Here is a 19776-nt window from a genome sequence, read left to right as displayed (position 1 = left end):
CTTATCTATCTAAGGTATTTGAAACTATACTCATTTATTGACAATGTCTCATAGTTGGTGTTACGTAAAAATATAACATTTTTATTGAATAAATTCTTTGAAGGAAACTTTTGTGTATTATATCATTCTCGAAGTAATTAGCTTTTACATTATTTTAAAATTCTTTAAATGTTTCTATTTAGGATACAAGCTACCTTGGAATTTTTTTAATTATCTTGTGCTTTGTTTTGATACTCAAGTTGCATCTTAAAGTAAAAGAAGGTAAATATAATGTGTAATAATAATTATTTTAATTATAAACAGTTAGTGATGATATAGGTTATTTTTTAACATTACTGTATCATATTAATATTTATTATATTTGAAAAGACATTTTTCAAGAATATTGCTATTAGTTTTGGTCAAGGAACAAAAAGTTTCTTGGATAATATTACAATGAACTCAAGCAGCTCAGAAACAGTTTAGGTTATCTTGTGCTTTTAAATTACAAATCATGCAAGACAGTTGTTTTTATGTGTTTTAACCTCTTATTAAAAAACTGTAAATAAAACCACTGTAAGCAAATACTAAAGGAAATGATCCATTATTTTTCTATTCAATTATTTAGGATCTCAAAATCTTTAGTGTGTGTCCTTGAAAATATTTTCTTTGATAAATAATTCAAATTGTGCCATTCTTTTCATGTTTGGGACCTCCCAATAAGTAATTAAGAGCACAAAAAGCTTTGCTCTTAATTTTATGCATTTGTTAAAATTTGTCTATCTTACCAATAGATATGTTTATTATGTAAAAATAGTGAATATTTTACATTTTATGATTTTTTTGTATGTATTTCTGACTTTATTTATCTGTTACTTAAGTAAAACAAGTCTTAATATCATTTTAATAACTGAATGTAGTTAGATATAAACTATCTCTTAACTTAAATGTCATATTCAGTTTTTTCAACAACTATTAGTTAAACATTTATCTCATATGTGCTCTTTTTTTTTCTTTTTTTTTAAAATGATTTATAAAAACTTTTCAACTGCTGCAAATCAACAATCTTTTCACTTCAACTATAAATCTTTTATTAGCAAAATGAAAGAATTGCTAGAATATCTAAATTCATGCTAAAATTCAACTCTTTTTCATTTGTATAATAAAACAGTGTTACGATTAAAAATGCGAATTTTTGCTATTCATAATAGAAACAATAATTTTTTATTAATTCGATTATTAGTTGATTTAACTTATCAAAATTATCACTTAAATAATACATTGTTGTGTCTTATTACAATATTGTATTGTATTAATATGATTATTTTACTGATAAGCATAAATTAAATACAATATCTGAATTTTAAAATGATTTTGTATACATATTAACAATTATTTACTTAAAGGATTAATCTCTTCTCTAACCATATCAATCTTTTTTTATTTAAAGGAATTTGACAAATGATTCACAACTGTAAAGTGTAATCATTTTGTTGTTCAAAATTAAAAAATGAAGATTTGCTTTATTTTTTTTATTCAATTATTGAGGATCTCAAAATTTTTAGAGTGGATCCTTGAAAATATTTTATTTGATAAATAGTTCAAATTGTGCCATTCTGTTCATGTCTGGGACCTCCCAATATTATGTCTAGCTCTTAATTTTACGCATAATTTACATTTTATGATTTTGTGTATGTATTTCTGACTTTATTTATCTGTTACTAAAGTAAAACAAGCTTTAATATCATTTTATGCAGTTAGATATAAAATATCGATGTAACTTAAATGACATATACAATTTTTTCAACAATATCTCAAGCATGCTCTTTTTTTTCTTTTTTGCATACATCTCAACAACTACAAAATTTCTGTAGCTGATAATTTTAATATATGTTTCTTATTGTGTTTAATTAATGTTAATTAGTAATAATATTGCATTATATACTTTTTCTGAAAATATGTTTCTCAGAGGTAGCTAAGATATATTATTTTCCAATAAATTAGACCTGAAAGAAATTTGAACACTAGTACATATAAATTATTTTAGTAGTTATAAAAGTCAGACGCACAAATGCTCATATTTAGAAGTTCTGATAGACTTCTCAAAAATATTCTGTTAGCTTCAAAATTTCGGTTTTAGTTCACTACTTCTAGAAAAAATATTTTACTCAAACTTGAAATTTTAGAGGGTATGTTCAATGCAATAGCTCTGTTGCTTTCTTTATTTTATCATTTAGTTATTATAAAATTATTTTATTTCAGACAATTTTATTAAATTTAAGTTTGTGCTCGTTAAATTTCTACACATGCTCGTTGGCATTTCTCTTTTGTGACTACATAAATTTACATACATTGTCCACAGGTAGTTAAAGCGTTAAATTAACAATCTTTTCACTTCAACTATAAATTTTTTGTCAGCGAAATGAAAGAATTGCTAGAATACCTAATTTTATACTGAAATTCAATTCTTTATTATTCTTTATAATAAAGCAGTGTTATGATTAAAAGTGCAAATTATTGCAATTCATATTGAAAACATGTTTATTTTATTAAAATTTTTGAAAAAATATTAAGGAATATGAATTTAGTCAATTTTATTTGTGATTTACCAGAATGATAAATCCACTTAAATAATACATTGTTATAAATTATTATTATTATTATTATATTGCATTTTGTTAAATGATTGTTTTACCAATGAGCATAAACCAATATACAAATTTTAAAATGATTTTACATTTATGTCAACAATTATTTACTTAAATGATTAATCTCTTCTCTTACTTATCTATCTTTTATTTTTAAAGGAATTTGCCAAATGATTTTTAACTGTAAAATGTAATCTTTTTGTTGTTTACAATTAAATAATGAAGATCTGCTTTAACTTCCAAATGCCATTTTCAGACTCGATTAAAAATAAAACTTATATAAACTTTATATTACGATACAATAATTTAATTAAGCATATGTTGTTGTTTTTTTCATTGCAAATTTTTATTTTCAAGCATTATGATATCAATGTCTCTACGACATCATTTTAACTGTTGGGGACATTGATATATGTTGGCATTAATTTAACTAGCACTTCATAAAAATAATTTGCAACTGAGTATAATAGCTATTTCTAATTTTATAGTTAACGGTTTATTAGTTTCACCAATGTATTACTTATTAAATTAGTTAATAAGGTTTTCTGCTCTCTTTATTTCTGTTAGCAGTTTATATGAGTTCTTATTATCTCTGATTAAAGTTGATATCTTTGATTTGATAAGTTGACATCTTTGTTTTGATAATCTTTGATTAAAATGAAAGATATTAGTTTCATAAATTGTATTTAATTTGTTAAGACAAAACTTCTTCATGCAACACTAGATTGTTTTTCCAAAATTACTACTTAAAAAATTTATTTTTTAAGGAGAAAAATGTTTATAAGATATTATTAGAATGTGTCAGCCAAACCTATAATAATTGTGAGGCCAATTTTATTAGTATAGATTTAGCTTTCAGTGTTACATGTGCTACTTACTTATTTTGTAAAAATATTTCTATAAATTCATAAAAGTTTCACTTTTTGAAATTCATAAAAAATATTTAAAAAATTGTCTTTGCAATTAACGTTTTTTAAAAATATTTTTTATCTTTAATTATTTAAGCAAATTTCTCTAATTATTTTTACATCTTTTATAGAATCTTTACTAGTAATTGCCTCCCTTGGACTTCAGTTAACAACTACCTTTGTTACTGGTAGAAAAGCTTCACAGTTTTTTCACCGACATGATGTTTATGATATAGTTATTAATGAAGGTTTCTTCATGGTAAAGTTTAAAAAATTGATTTTTATTGTACCTTTTTTGCTTAAGTATTCAATTTTATAAAAACTACATTATAGCCTTATTAAAAATTTGTTATTTTTATAATATGTACTAATACAAAGTATGTATTGCAAACTTCTCAATTTTGTTAAAAATCTTGAGACTCTTTACTCTTTTTATTTTTATATTTATTCCTAAAATAATTCCAAAGAACCGTCATTTAAATAAAATTACTAAATTTAAAAAAAAAAATTCTCTTATCAATGTTAATAATTGTATAAAATATTTTTCAAGGTATTTAGTTCTTTAAAATTTTGATTATTAATGAATTTTTTTTATGGTATATTTAAAAAAAAAATTTTTTAAGCATATTAAAATTGCGTTTAATATGTTGAAATTGTAATAATCCATGGAAATTGTTTTAAAAAATATATGATTTTCAAGCACGGTGGCAAAAATTATCGACCAAATCTGCTGCACTCTCTGAGTCTCAATTTGTCTGCAACCTCAATGTAGTCAGACAAAGAGTATTGTAAAAATTCAGGTTAATTTAGCATGCAAGTAGCAAAATTCAAAAAGATATGGTCTTTAAAAATCATACATAAGAACTTTATATTTTTTAAGTTGAATTTTATACAATGATACTAAAAAAATGGAATAAATCCCTAAACAGTTAAGCCTGTAATGAAGCAACAGGAAAAAGAATTTTTGAACTTTTTGTTCTTTGCTGTGTTCTTTCCGCATCACCCACTGAGTTGCGGGAAGGTTTCTGCTACTTAGCATCAAAGGTATATCTATGTGCTTGTTAGAAATCTCGCTAAAACTTAACAAACCTGCAGCATTTATAAGGTTCTAGCAAGTTCATTATTTATTACTCACTATTAGTTTGTGATTTATGATTAGTCCCTAAATAACCAAACTTAAATCAGTGTTACTCTGAATCTAATGATTGCACTCATTGATTATGAACCAAAAGCATGTTTATTTTTATATTTCTTTTATTTATGACAAATTCTCCTAACTTAAGATAAATGCTGTTAAATTTTTATTAAAACAATAGATTGGTGCTAAAATTTATAGTTTACAATCTTTTAAGTTTTAGAAAGAATTTGTTATTTAATTATCTCTTCTTTTTGGAATTTCTTATATAAAATTAGAGAATGTTTGCTTATTTTAAAGAGTTGAATTCTTAATTTTAAATCTAGATCTCTACTCTTTGGTATTCAATTCATAATTTATGTTGCAAGCTTCAAAGTTGTCTTATAAAATCTTGACATTTTCTGATGTCTTTTCTAAATCTTGAGATTTCTTTTAAGTAATATTTTTATTTATCCTAAATTTGTTCCACGTAAATATTAAAGTACACAGTCGCTGCAAAATTATTATTTTAACTACCACTTCATCTATTTTAATTTTTTTATTCTCTATTTTAAATACCAGTTTTAACTCAATTCTTGCACTTCTCTAAGTATATAATATTTGGCATGATATAATTTCTAAGGTGAAGAGTCATTTGTTATATTTTAATCTGTGGAATTCATTGTTAAAAAATTTCGTTTATTGTATGATTTTCTTATTCAATTAAGAATAACATAATTTTGCTGAATAAGTTGCCTTTAACTAAAGTAGTATTGATTAATTGTAACAATACCCAACTTTTCTTTTGTTCTTTTATCGCATTATCATACACTTTTATTTTGTTACAATCTACTAAAAGTGTTTAAGCATACTATTTTTAAGTTATGCAAAAATATGATTAATCATTTGCTTGCATTAGAAAAACTTACAAATAAAAAAAATCAGACAAGCAATTTTTTACAAAAAGTTTTTTTCAAAATCAAAGGAAAGTAAACCAATTTTTCCTAACAATCTTATTTGAAGCTTGTTCATAAATTTCTAGTCAGTATTTTTTTTAGCTAAAAATCATTTGTGTTAACTAATTTACCATTTCCAATGCACAAAACTAGCTTTAAAAAATTCTTGTTGAACACACGTTTTAGTCAGTTATTTTATCTAATAAATATTTTTACCAGTGTTGCAGTGCTGAATATTTTTATACCAAAATATAGTCTCTACAGCTATAAAGGGGATCAAAAAAAATTTAAAACAAGATAACAAATGACGAATTTTGTTTCCTACCAAAAAATTAAGAGTCTATTGAAGATTAAACATAGCAGAGTTCAAATATCAAACAGAATTTATTATCATAATATGAATTCTCATTTTTTTAAGGGGAAAAGAAAATATTGGGTGACATTTTGTAAACACTGAAATTTATGGATTTAAGAACATTATGTGTTATAAATATATTTTTGTTCTACCAGGTCTTAAAAAAAGGAAATTCTTTTAAAAAAATAAAATTTGTAAATAGTTTCCTAAATGTTTAATTATTTTTTGATAATTATTTGCAAATAGCTGCTTGATGAAATCTTTTTGGAACTAAGCAAAATACTATTTGAGATTTCTTTCCATCAAACTTTTTAATTATGACTTGCTAAAGTTATCTTTCACATTTGATTTTCAACACCATCCTTCTTCCAATTTTTGTAATTACATATTTATTTTCTGAATCAGCACATTTTAAATATTTTGCCTCTGATCAAATAGTTGTAGTTTATAACAAATCCAATATAAAATAATTCTTAGTGGTCCCCCATAGGAGCAACCAATTATTAACAATCCAGTGAGAAAGAGTGCAAACACTAATTTGATTTTATGTTTTTTCCTATGCTTATGTTACAAAATAGCTTAGTTCATAACAATTTTAAATGTTAAATATTCTCTAAAATTTTTCACCTTTTTTTTTCTTTTGCTTTTAATATTTGTTATAATGTTTGCAAAAATAATACCCTCTATATTAACTACATAAAAACATAATAATAAAATTTCGATTTACATGGAGATTCAAGTGTTAATTTTATTATTTTTTTGAAAATGAAAGTATTTTATTTGTTAAATTTAGTTTGTCTCCTTTTTTATTGTTATTTTACATAATCAAATGAAGGTGCTTGAATAGATCAATGAAAATGTGTACAGTCTCAAGTAAACTTTTAGTTTTCGGTCCCTTGAACCAGAAACTAAATTTCTTTAATTCATACACCTGATCATAAACTTCATGTGTATATCAAATAAAATATTGTCCTTTTGAAATTATGAAATATGCTGCTATAAGCACAAAAACTTGATTTCTTGGAGAAAGAAATTCAGATTTATGAAATTAAAAAAATAAGATCAAAGTTCCTGAATACCATTCTAGCTTTCAAAAAAGTACTGAACTGGGATATTTTATCAGCACAACTAAACCCTGTATCTGTACAAAATTGTATGAGTGAAAAAAATGAAGAAGATATTAAAAATTTACATTTAGATGCTAGAATATACTGGATATTAGAATAAGAATATATTTTTACCACAGAATCACTACCTAATTAAAAAAATAAGAAGATAACTTCTTTATTCCAATACTTCTGCCAGATTTTCATTTATGTTTAAAATGACATGTTCATACGTTTTTTTTTACAGCAAAGAATAATATTTTACTTGGCCATTTTGTTACAAGATATGAAAGACCCATTGAAAATTAGCAGCATTGTTCCCCTTTTTCAGGTTCGCATTTTTATTTCTTCACTTATCTAATCACTTACTTTACTGTGAATTTTTATATTTCATATTGTTATTCTGAACTCTAGCATTCTTTTGTTTTATAACATTTTGATTTAGATGTTGTTTAAATGTTGGAAAACATGTGTGCTCATTTCATTAGTGACACAAAATACTCTAAATAATTTGATTCATTGTTATTACACTAACTACTAACTTGTATTGTTTTTCTTAAATTAACAGCAATTACATTCCTAGTTGTTAATAGTTTATATGATAAAGGTTTAGTTGCTTCAAAATTTAAAGTATAAAGAACAATAAAGTAAACATTTTGTAATTCACAGTAATCGAAATGAGATTTTATTTCCCTCTTTAGCACTAACTAAAACTAGGGAGAAATATTCATTTCACTTCCATCACAATATAAGAAAATTATTCTAATATCTTGTTAGACAAATTTCATGTTTTTAAAAATTACTTGCAAAGATTACCAAAATTTTATTAATTCAACACCAGGGGTTAGGATCCCCGTAACTCCCTTGTGGCTATGGATCTTTGTGTAATAGAATTTATTGTACTTTTCTCATTTTCTGTTTTAAATGTTATATAAATTCTTTGTTTTAAAATGTTAAATTTTAAAATAGGCAACTTATTTAACATTTGTTAGATTAAGTATCTATTTTAAAGAAATGTTATATTTTTAACTTCTCTATTTTAAAATGTTAAATAAATGCAAAATTATTTCATTTCGATCTATTACAAGTATAAGGGGTAAAAAATATTTTTACTGGTCATAAAGTTAAAATTAATTTTTCTCACCTTAGGAAATTTGATTATTAAACACTAAACAGCTTTTAACTTCTTATGAAATATTAACGCTGTTCCATTTAATGAGAATAGTTCACTTTTTTTTTTGCCGAAATTGTTTTTAAAAAATGATGTATTGAAACTTGTTCATTTTGTAAATATCTACATGAACTATTTTTATATCATTTTGTTCATATGGCTTTACCCCTTAGTCGGAAGATATTGAATAATTTTTTGCTGCATCAAATAATAGTTGTGAATAATTTTACAAAAAAGTTATTGGAATATCTGGTATTTCTACTTGTATAAATTATTTTAATACAGTAGGGAACCGATTATCCGGAACGATCGGGACCATCGCTATTCCGGATAACTGATTTTTCCGGTTTTCTGAATCGCTACAAAAAGCCGTTTGTTTATTGTTAAACCCAACAAAAAAAATGTTTTTTTGGAAAAAATCTTAAAAAGAAGAAAAAACGATGAAGGAATACACTAATAATTATTTCCAAAATGATGGTAAGGTAAACATCTTTCAAAAAAGAAAAAAAAATCCTAAAATCTTATGAGGAAAAAAAATTTTTTTTTCAAAAATGGCGCGAAAATTTATCGAATTTCGTTCCGGTTTTTTGGTTTTCCGGTTTTCTGATTTCCGGATAACGGGTTCTGTACTGTATTATTAAATAATACAGCTTTTCTAGATATTTCCTTGATATTTTTGAAAAAATTTAAGTTTAAAATTGAATGAAGTTGAAGTTTAAAATTGATATAAAACTAACTTGTAATTTTGTCAACTTAAACAATTGATATTCTGTAATAGTTCAAGTAATTTCTTTAAGAATTAGAATGATTTATTAAATCCTAATGTCATAAAAATCATCAAATTAGTTTAGAAAAAGAAATGGGGATTTTTTGACTCAGGATTTAAAACTATCAAAGCTAACTGAAATGTTTTTATAGCATTTGCATAAGTATAATATTTTTTGCCTACAAAAAAATTATATCATATGACATTTTGTTTTAGTACACTTTTCCAAGATTGAATTGCTTAGAAAAGATCTACAATGGAGTACAAGCTTCTTTGCAAACGTCTTAACATTTATATTGATGTCTTGGATTAATTTATTCTGTTTTGTACAACTTTATTGTAAACAAAATATATTTGTTAAAATTAGTGATCAGCAAAGCTCAGTGCTGAACTTTGCTAAACTTTTTACTAATATGTGCTTCCTTTCATTCATGTATTGTACATAGCATTTGAACTTTGAATGTACTTTGTAGAATTTATAATGAGCAATGTAATATCTTATAAAGTCTTAAATATTTTTTTGTTATGTTCATTGAGTATTAAATGACTTTTATCATTTTAAAAATGAGGTGCCAAATTCTACAGATAGTTTTTTATGAACATGAACCTGCCTTGAGTATTGATTTACAACCTGTAAAAAGGAAAAGTCATTTTTGTTTGGGTAGTGGGGTTTTGATTTTGATATGGCATGTCACCTTACATGAAGAAGCAGGTATAAACATTAAGTTTAATTCTGAATATGATCACCATTTAGTTCCACTAAATATTGTTCATTTTGCACCAACTGATAATTTGCTTGTGTCAGGAAATGAGGGTATACTGATTCTTTGGAAGCTGAAGATCGTAAAAATAAAGATGGACAGTAGGTTCCTTTCAAAATATTAAGTAGCCAATTAAAAGACATTTTTGATATCAGTTGTTCAGCTTTCCACAGAAAATAAAGCCATTATAAGATATTATTAAGTTCTTAACGTGTTCTGTGATGCAAAAATAAAAAAAAACATTATGTAAACATTCGTCAGAAAATCTAGAAAGGTATTTCTAGATATAGAATCTAGAAATTCATCTTTCCATCTCTTTCACTTAAAAAGTTACAAGACTTTACAAATTTTGTACAGTTTGTCAGTTGAATGTTTATGAATTTATGGTCAATGTAATTTTAGTTTTTAACTTTAAAGCTGTCTAATATTTTTCTTTCTATAATGAATTTACCATATTTGACCTAATTTTTGATCATTTAAATCAGTTTTTCAAACTTGTCATTTAAGAACTTGTTTTTGAAGCCTAAAAAGAACACCTGTTTTTGCAAATTTATAAAGACTAGAGATGACCGTCCTAGGTGTTTTTTCTTCCCAAGTGGGAAAGATTCTTTTTCAGAAAGAAATATCAATTATTAAAACAATTTGTAATTGCAATCTAGTTAAAATACTAGTGTTAGTTTTCAAGTTTTATTTAGCCCTCGAAAACTAAAAAGCAGCGATTGTAAAAAAGTTGCATTTATTGAATTTCTTAAAAAATTAAAATAACTATGTATTTACAATTTTTTATGTAGATGAGTGTAGTAAAACCTAATTTTATAATTAAACAAATAACTTTTAAAATTACATCAAGTTTTATTTATACTACTGAGTTAATAGGTCATATACTAAACATATACATTAGTAATAAATCACTAAGAGCAATTACAATGGCATACTATTTTTTTAATCAAATACTGTTAAATATAAATACTCAAATACTTAAATAATATGATGTATATTTTTTTTTGAAATTTTATGAAAAAATAGTTTATTTTTTAGTAGGTATGAAGAACGTTTAACGACATTAAATTTAATTTATTTAGATTTAAGCTATTCTTCCACTTTTAAACATTCTTGTTGGTCTTTTAGTTTCTTCCAGGTTTTTCAAGTATACTCAGAGTAATAGGTTTCTTCCAGACGAAATGCCTACCCTGATAAAGACCAAAAACTACCCAACTGATTTGCAGTTCCCTTATAGATAAGATTGTGCTAATTTCATTAAAAGTTTAAAAAACAGAAAATTTAACATAAATCATTTCACCAGAATAGTTAAAATACCACCAGTTAGTTAAAATATCTAACTTTTCAAAACTTTATTTAATTTTTAGAGAAGTAAAATAGAAAACACAATTAGTAAGTAAAATAGAAATAAAAACTTATATCTTGGTTTATTAAAGTGCCTCTCAACTGTCGTAAGGGTGAAAATAGAAGAAAATTATAAATGTACTTTTAATCCTTTTTATTTAATTTTCACAAATTAACTGATGAAGGATTTTCACTCTAATCTCCTGTATCTTTCGATGCGTCTAAAATGCAAAGCCGTGAGCTAATCGGAGTTATAAAGCATGTGGTCCTTTAGATTCTATATTTTTTCTAACAAAATTATACCAATACAATTATGCAATTAGTAATTTATGAAAGGTAGTTAATTAATATACTGTCATTCTGTTTTCAAAAGTTTTGATAGGTATCTGTTTTCTGTGCAATTAACATTGAAAGAATTTTTTAGCATCATCCAAATCAATTTTTTCAGTTTGAATTGTAATAAAATTAAATTTAGAAACAGAAGTGCATTTGTCATGTAACTGTGAAAACAGCAAATCATACAATATCATTGCTTTAAAGGGAGCGATTACGTAATACTTTCTAATGAAATATTCGATAAATCACGTTTAAAGATTTTAATGATAGATCAAATCAAAATAACAAGCTACTATTTTGGTTAATGTTATAATGGTCTATAAATGCAAAAATGTAAATAAAAGTTGAAATCATATTAAAATTACTAAAAAAAATTGTGCTGCTGACTTTTTGATACTTTATTAACATCACTACAATTTTCGATCAATTTTCATCAAACAATTTTCGAAAACGTTTTTAGAAACTGTGGGGAAAAAATAGAAGTTTCATTTTACTTATTAATTCTAATAATATATAACTAACAAAATTTCTAACTCCAAAAAAAAATTTTTTTTTGCTCCGAGTTAAAAAATAAAGAGTCCCCCTATAGGGGGACTTTTTCTCGCTAGTTTAATTATAGTTACTCTCGATATTGTAAAAACGTGAGGGCCTACGTCGCTGTTTAAGGTGTTAAACTTAACGTTGCATTTTGCTTTGGTGGACAAAAACTGTAAGACTTAGAAATTTAAAATAGGTAAGGCATGTAGACTAGTGTACAGGAATTCAACAATTTGTTCGAGAATTATTAACTGTTAAACTTCTCGGGAAAATACCATACGGACTGCTCAACGGGCCGCAGAATGCATTCTGAGAGGACATTATTTCTTTACAAACTTAACACGGTTTTTTTATTATTTTTTTATCGGAATTCCAATTTTTTTCGAAAGTTATTACAATTTTATAAAACTATTTAACGAACTTTTTCACTTTTTTTAAAAATTTAAGTTACATTTTGCTTTGCAGCTAAAAAAATCAATAAGAAATTACAAGGGTGTGTAGAAAATTGTACTAGGAGCTCTATGGAATAAAAAAAATTGATTTGATTGTTATTTCAAGAACTGTTTAACTTGAAGAGAAAAAAAACACAATTGTTTTTATATTTATTTTGAGCTACTGTCCGTTGAAATGCACCTTTAGAGTTGAAATATATTGTTTTGATAGAACCATTTTGTACTATAATTTTAACAAGAGGTTGTTTTTTTTCCCGCAATTTGCGTTTGTTCAAAAGTTATTGCGAATTAGAGATTTTTTGCTGTAAATATTGACCATTTATCAATTACTTCAGAAAAAAAAAATTCTCACGAGATCTTCACTTTTTTATTTTATAAACTCACACTCAAGTAGATGTCAATCAAAAGTAGCACAAAGAAAAGAGAGAGAATTACGTGTTGCGAGATATAAATATAAAGCAATTGAAAAAAAGAAAGCACTCTAATAGATGTCAATCAAAAGTAGTAAAAAAAAAGAGAAAACAAAAAGAAAAGAGAGAGAATTAAGTGTTGCGAGATATAAATATAAAACAATTTTAATAAATAAATAAAACGTAGATAGAGCGATAAGAACTATTTCCTATTTGAATCGTTACAAGTTTTATCAAAGAATAAAATTCTTCTCATTTGTTTCTTCTCATTGTGTCACACATTTTGTGTTCTTTAGGTTAATTTTTTTCATATTCAGGTGATTATTTTTAAAATCCAGTTAATTGTCCATTTCATTTTGAGTAACATGTTAACTAAATGTTCTGACATAAAGCAAAAAAATGGCATATTTTAAAGTTTAAATGCTCTGCGTTTTTGTGAAAAATATGAACGCTAAAGGAGAAGTAAATAATGATGAATAATAACTAATTACAAGGTAGACGAGCGGAGCGAACTGTGTGAAATCGGTGTGAACTATTAAATACCACTAACATTATTAACAGCATATACAAAAAAAAAGATTAATAAATTAAAAAATAATTATTTGACATTTTATACAGCAGCCATAATTAAATTATTTAAGACTAGGAGCTCTGCTTGCTTAGCTGACCCATATATCTTTTTTTTTCTTCCCATTTTTGACTATATACAGTTTGTTACATCTAAATTTAAAAGTATGTAATTTAAAGATCCCAAAACGCTTTATTGTATTACCATGGATTTGGTTTCACAAATTTAATTTCCGATTTTATAGGGATACAATTTAAATATTATCATTTTGCTCGGTTCTGATGGAATCTTCACGTAAGCTGAACACAATTTTAATATATGATCAAAATAAAAACCGTTATAATATATCAGAGAATATTAATAAATTCAGGGGCTCTATTAATAAAGGATAATGAATAAATTTTACAGGTCTGCTTAGTTAAGAATAAAGAAATATTTCACTATTACCTTTTATTAATTTTTATGCTGATGACAACCAAAGAAATGTGCAGCTTAATCTGTTGTAGTTAATTTACGTCGCACTAGAGCTGCACAATGGGCTATTGGCGACTGTCTGGGAAACATCCCTGAGGATGATCTGAAGACATGCTATCACAATTTTGATCCTCTGCAGACTCCGCTTCGGTAGCCCGACGACCTATACGTAAAGTCGAGCACTTTACGGTAGAACAATTTAACGAGGACCAATACCGCGCACCCTCGGTCCCCACGCAGACTAATCCAAGTGGTCACCCACCCGCACACTGACCGCAGTCAGTGATGCTTGACTTCTGTGATCTGCTGGGAACCGTGTCTTAACGATCAGTCCACTGCGGGGCGGAGCTAAATCTGATAAAATAGGATAATATGTGATTTTCTGCTTAAAAATGAGCCAACGACAATAGTGAGTGACACACGTCAAGCCATTATGTTATTATGGAGAGATATATGAAAAAAATCCCTAGTATGTATAAATACCTTACATAACTATATAAAGCACCCCTTAAAAAACTACTGCCATAATTCATCATTATCATTCTTTTTGCAGCATTATTAGTNTAAGTTTTGTTTCATGATCACCAACGGATCATCATAACAAAACAACACAAACGCCATATTGGATTAGAGCGTCTTAAGTCAGTCGAACCACCCGTCTTAAGACCGATTTGTCATTTTCGACGTAAGTGTTTCAGTTGAATTGAAACTTACGAGATTTCCCATCATGCATTGCGAAAGTTACGATTTCACCCGTCTTAAGACAGTCGATGTTGCATAAATAACACATCATGCTTGAAATTCTATTACAAGCATTATGAGTTAAATACGTTGCTTTTAAGTGCTCTGAAATTCCACATTTCACTTCATATGACATCTTTATACTTTATTCAATTTGAATGCAACAATTTATGTTAAAATGATTGGTTAAAATGATTGATTAAAACAAACAGTTAAAAATCATATACCTAATTCTGGTATATCATTAATTAACGTTAATCATTATATTTAAATTTTGCCATCTAATAACACTAAGATATCTTAATAACCAGGGTCCTCTCAATGGGAGGGGTCCCGCAGTGGACTGATCGTTAAGACACGGTTCCCACCAGATCACCGAAGTCAAGCATCACTGGCTACGGTCAGTGAGCGGGTGGGTGACCACTTGGATCAGTCTGCGTAGGGACCGAGGGTGTGCGGTATTGGTCCTCGTTAAACTGTTCTACCGTAAAGTGCTCGACTTCGCGTGCAGGTCGTTGAGCTACAGAAGCGGTCGTTGAGCATCCCCTCCCTCAGGGTCTAACAAGATATTCACGAAAGATGAAAGAAACAATTTTTGGATTTTTCTTGTTCTCCAACAAGTGATAGAAATGCCATGTAGTTGTAGCTCATTTACGTCGCACTTGAGCTGCACAATGGGCTATTGGCGACGGTCTGGGAAACATCCCTGAGGATGATCCGAAGACATGCCATCACAATTTTGATCCTCTGCAGAGGGGATGGCGCCCCCGCTTTGGTTGCCTGACGGCCTGCACGCGAAGTCGAGCACATTATGGTAGAACAGTTTAACGAGGACCAATACCGCACATCCTCGTTCCCTGCGTAGACTGATCCAAGTGGTCACCCACCCACACACTGACCGCAGCCAGTAATGCTTGACTTCGGTGATCTGCTGGGAACCGTGTCTTAACGATCAGTCCACTACGGGACAGAAATGCCATGTGTTATGAACCAGACACAACGATATGTTATAAACCAGAAACAACGAAGCAGTAACGATGAAACCGATGATGATAACAGCCAATGAAATAGGTGTATTTAATTAAAAAAGGTTGGTAGCCAAGCAACAGCCATTGATATTATCTTTGCATTGATAGGATATACAACTTTTATTGGCAACACTAATTTGTCCACGAGGAGAAGAGAAGCGAAAATGTGGCGGGAATGCAGTTGTTTTGAGGTGAGTGGTTATTTATGTTTTTAACTTCATTCAACAACCTTTAAACCCATTAAAAACCAATTTTTCTCCTTTCCTTCCTCCATATATTTAAAAAATGAAGTGTAAAATTCCTCAAATTGCATGGCATGAACGTGAACCTGTCTTAAGTGTAGATTTTCAACCATTAAAAGGGAATCATTTTCGTTTGGCTAGTGGGGGATCTGATAAATTGGTTTTGATATGGTATGTCACTTTTTCAGATGAAACAGGTATAAACATTAAGTTTCATTCAGAGTATGATCGCCATTTAACACCAGTAAACATTGTCCGTTTCGCACCTACTGGCAATCTGCTTGCTTCTGGAGATGATGATGGTACATTGATTTTATGGAAATTGAAAGAGCATGAAAATGAAGACGAAGAAAAATGGATCCCTCTCAAAGTTTTAAGCAGCCGATCAAAAGATATATATGATATCAGTTGGTCGGCTGATGGTAATTATTTGATATCTGCATCTACAGAAAACAGAGCTGTTATGTGGGACATGCAAAGCTTTCAAGTTCTGCATGTCTTCTCTGATGCTAAAGGCTATGTTCAAGGTGTTTCATGGGATCCTTTAAATAAATATATGGCCTCATTGAGTGCAGATCGCTCATTGAGGGTAATGAGCATCAAATCGAAAAGGACTGTTAATAAAATTCGATATGCTCCAAGGCCCGTAGGTGCTGACAAAGGTATTGCTCGTGTTCATTTATTTCATGATGATACCCTGAAATCTTACTTCAGACGGCTTAGTTTTACTCCAGATGGAGAACTGTTGATTGTTCCATCTGGAATCCTTCCTAAAGATGGGAAAACTGTGAACACAACTTATATTTTTTCCAGACACTCGTTAGCTGAGCCAGTGGCTCATTTGCCGTCAGGTGATAAGTACACCGTCGCTGTTAGATGCAATCCTCATTTGTATAAATTGCGGAGCTCTGAAGATAAAGAAAACCGAAAATCTAAATGCCTGATAGATTTGCCGTATCGAATGGTATTTGCTGTTGCTACAAGTGATTCAGTCTTGATTTATGATACTGAACAATTGGTGCCAGTGGCGTGCATATCAAATATTCATTATACACATATAACTGATTTGTCATGGTCCATAGATGGGCGTATTCTTATCGCATCATCATCTGAGGGTTATTGTTCATTTATTACATTTTGTGAAGAAGAGCTAGGGGAGATATATGAACCGCCTCCACCAGAAACTCCTAAAACAGAAGAGCACGTAAAAGAAATCAAACAGTCGATTACCAAATCAGATGATGCTTCTACTAAGCCTGATGCATGTTTGAAACCGAATGATGTCACTGCTAAACCCAATGATGTTATTGTTAAGTCCATTGATACTACGGTGAAACCTATTTCTAATGCAAATGAAATTGTACCTGGATCTCCTATGCCACCTGATACAAAATCTGCAGTTTCTCCAAAAAGTGTTATAAGCCCAATACCGGTTAAACCTAAAAGACCAAAACTAACCATTGAAAGCTTTTTCAAATCTCCGAAAACTAATCCTTTACCATTAGAACAAGTAACTCAACCTTTAAAAGATATACCAAGTACCAATAAGATGTCTTCAAGTGATGTTCAATCCAAAGCTGAAAGTTCTCTAAAGGACAAAGATATTGAATTCAAAGAGCCAAGTTTAAAAAGTACGCCGTTAAGCAAACAAATTGTTAAAGATTCAAATATCCCTGGCAATGTAGAGGTAGCTAGCAATGATAGTGATTCTATTGAAATTGTATTTGATACCAAGGTTTTTCAAAAGGAACCAAAATGTAAACTTCAACTTAATTTTGCAAATAAAATAAACAACGACAGTGTTGCGAATGAAATTTCGGAAATGGATCTTGGTGAAGTGGCTCCTGTTGATTCGATTCATGATTCGGCAGAAAGTGTTTTGATTACAGCCGACAATGATTGGAAACTAGAGTTGTCACAGAGTGAAACGATAACACCCATGGATGTTTCAGAACCCGGTACATCTGAGGAGGTTAAAATTAAACCTGATGAGAAAGAAACTACTCCTAAACCAAAGCAGAGTGAAACAATAACACCCATGGATGTTTTACAGCCTGGTACATCTAAAGAGGTTGAAATTAAACCTGATGAGAAAGAAACTACTCCTAAACCGAAGCGACGAGTTGGATTTGTAACTTTGTCAAAAACTGTCTCCACAACTCTTCCTAAACTTTGAATGTTAATTGAATTTATTTTTTTTTAAAAACTTATATTCATTGCGTTACTTATATTTGATATTGTATATATTTTTTTAGTATGTTTTGCCCAAAAAATTATTAAATCATTAGGTAGGTAAATATCAATAGTTTGTTTCAATAACATTTGTGTTATTCAAAGAACTTCTGTTGTTAACATTAATCTCCGTTCCTGAAATTTGAATTTTAAAAGTAAATATATCTATTTTGAAAAAAAGATTTTTTTTCTTTTATATTTCTGAAATTTTTAATATTCTATTCTGATGTCCACCAATTTATTTGACAGTTTAATAAACTGTCAAATAAATTGGTGGACATCAGTATTTTCAAACTCAATAACATTTGATATTCAAAGAACTAGTGTTTTTAACATTATTTAAATTTTAAAAATTTGCTTTTGTTACATAAGGGTAAGAATTTTGTTTAATTGCTTAGTTAAACTACAAAATTTATACTTTTTTGTTAAATATTCATATTAATCTTATTGCTATAGTTATGGGTATTATTAGTAATGTCTCAAATATAATATATTTAGATATGCATACACAAAATCGCGAACACTGATTTCACGAAATTTGTCATCATCGTGGAAAACTTTTTAGTATTACTCATAAAGGAAGATAACAGTTCCACGGTCAATATTTTTTTGTACTATTACTTCTAGTAAGATGAATAGCTCTTAAAAAAAAAAAGATATCTATGTTTTGAAAAGTGGTTCTTTTAAGAAATATTTATTTGATTAAAAAAAATTGCTAAATTTAAAGAAATAAATGCTGCTATGCATACTAATCAATGTGTTTTTGTAAAACTTAAAACCCTTATGTAAAATTCAGTGATTTTCAAACTAATTTCATCAAAATTAGATGGCAATGAAAAAGTAACTATTAACAAGAATCAATTGCTTGCAGAAAGTTTTTCATTTTTATCTGAGTCTTGTTGATACAGTAACTGCTAACTAACATACAATTAAAGCTCAGTTTTTAAAATTGGATTTTATTTTATTTTCTTTCATAATTATAGCATAAAATTTTTCAACCTTTTTAGTTGATATTTGTCACCTAGTTCAAAATGTTAGACAAAAACATTCTGCTACTAGATCATAGTGATACTATAATCTCAATTCCTGATATGGACATTTCAATGTAGTAAATTGTTTTCATTTTACTGTTAGCTGTTTTACAAAATGTTTTTCAGTAGATTTATAAATAAAACTTAAAATATTGAAGAACAATAAACTTTCTGTATATTAATTATTCTGTATATCACAGGGTTGGGTTTTTGACGTCAAAAAGTGGTTTTTGACATGACAAGGGTATAATACTGGTTTAAACCGTCAAAAACCTGTCAAAAATGTCAAAAACTGAAATTTGCCAAGAAAATATATAAACTTCAAAACTACCAACAGTTGCCATGCATTATATTGAAATTTAATTATACTATAGGTAATCAGCAGGTTTTAAAATATTTTTTAATTAAAATTAAGGTAAAAATCACAGATTTAAAATCTCAGAAATTTATATTCAAATGCATGTGCAGAAAAATTTTGCACAAAAATTGTTTAAATATTTATATTTAAAAAAATTTTTCTTTCTTTTTGATACTTAAGAAAATTAAAAGTTTATTACTATGCATTTTTGACATATAAGGAACATATAACTAATATTTATAAGGAACTTACAAGTTAT

General features: G+C 27.8%; 3 protein-coding genes across 7 annotated transcripts in view; all 3 read left to right on the top strand.

The window, feature by feature from the left end:
• LOC107453299 (Phosphatidylinositol glycan anchor biosynthesis class H) overlaps positions 1-9529 on the top strand; it is a 17874-nt gene extending 8345 nt beyond the window's left edge. For all 5 annotated transcript variants that reach the window (XM_016070074.3, XM_016070072.3, XM_016070075.3 and 2 more), the window contains exons 3-6: positions 183-261; positions 3667-3794; positions 7314-7397; positions 9220-9529. In XM_016070074.3, the coding sequence (XP_015925560.1) occupies positions 183-261; positions 3667-3794; positions 7314-7397; positions 9220-9291 (363 nt within the window). In that variant the 3' untranslated portion in view covers positions 9292-9529. The remainder of the gene's footprint in view (positions 1-182; positions 262-3666; positions 3795-7313; positions 7398-9219) is intronic.
• A 6069-nt stretch (positions 9530-15598) lies between these two features.
• The window catches only part of LOC107453292 (mitoferrin-1), an 11067-nt gene continuing 6889 nt past the window's right edge, over positions 15599-19776 (top strand). Inside the window, exon 1 of the mRNA XM_043049859.2 lies at positions 15599-15845. The gene's annotated coding sequence lies outside the window, so the exon portion shown is untranslated. The remainder of the gene's footprint in view (positions 15846-19776) is intronic.
• LOC107453295 (chromatin assembly factor 1, p105 subunit) lies at positions 15852-19326 on the top strand. The gene has a single exon (XM_016070060.3). It carries the CDS (start codon positions 15940-15942, stop codon positions 18070-18072), a length of 2133 nt encoding a protein of 710 aa, XP_015925546.2. The 5' UTR covers positions 15852-15939; the 3' UTR covers positions 18073-19326.

The sequence above is a fragment of the Parasteatoda tepidariorum genome, chromosome 8 (genome assembly GCF_043381705.1).
Source record: "Parasteatoda tepidariorum isolate YZ-2023 chromosome 8, CAS_Ptep_4.0, whole genome shotgun sequence".
NCBI lineage: Eukaryota > Metazoa > Arthropoda > Arachnida > Araneae > Theridiidae > Parasteatoda > Parasteatoda tepidariorum.
Note: the sequence above shows the minus strand (reverse complement) of the source record. Positions and strands in the feature narration are given on the sequence as shown.

Excerpts from the sequence above, each read along its gene's own strand:
- LOC107453295 (XM_016070060.3), top strand. The coding sequence starts at position 15,940 with ATGAAGTGTAAAATTCCTCAAATTGCATGGCATGAACGTGAACCTGTC.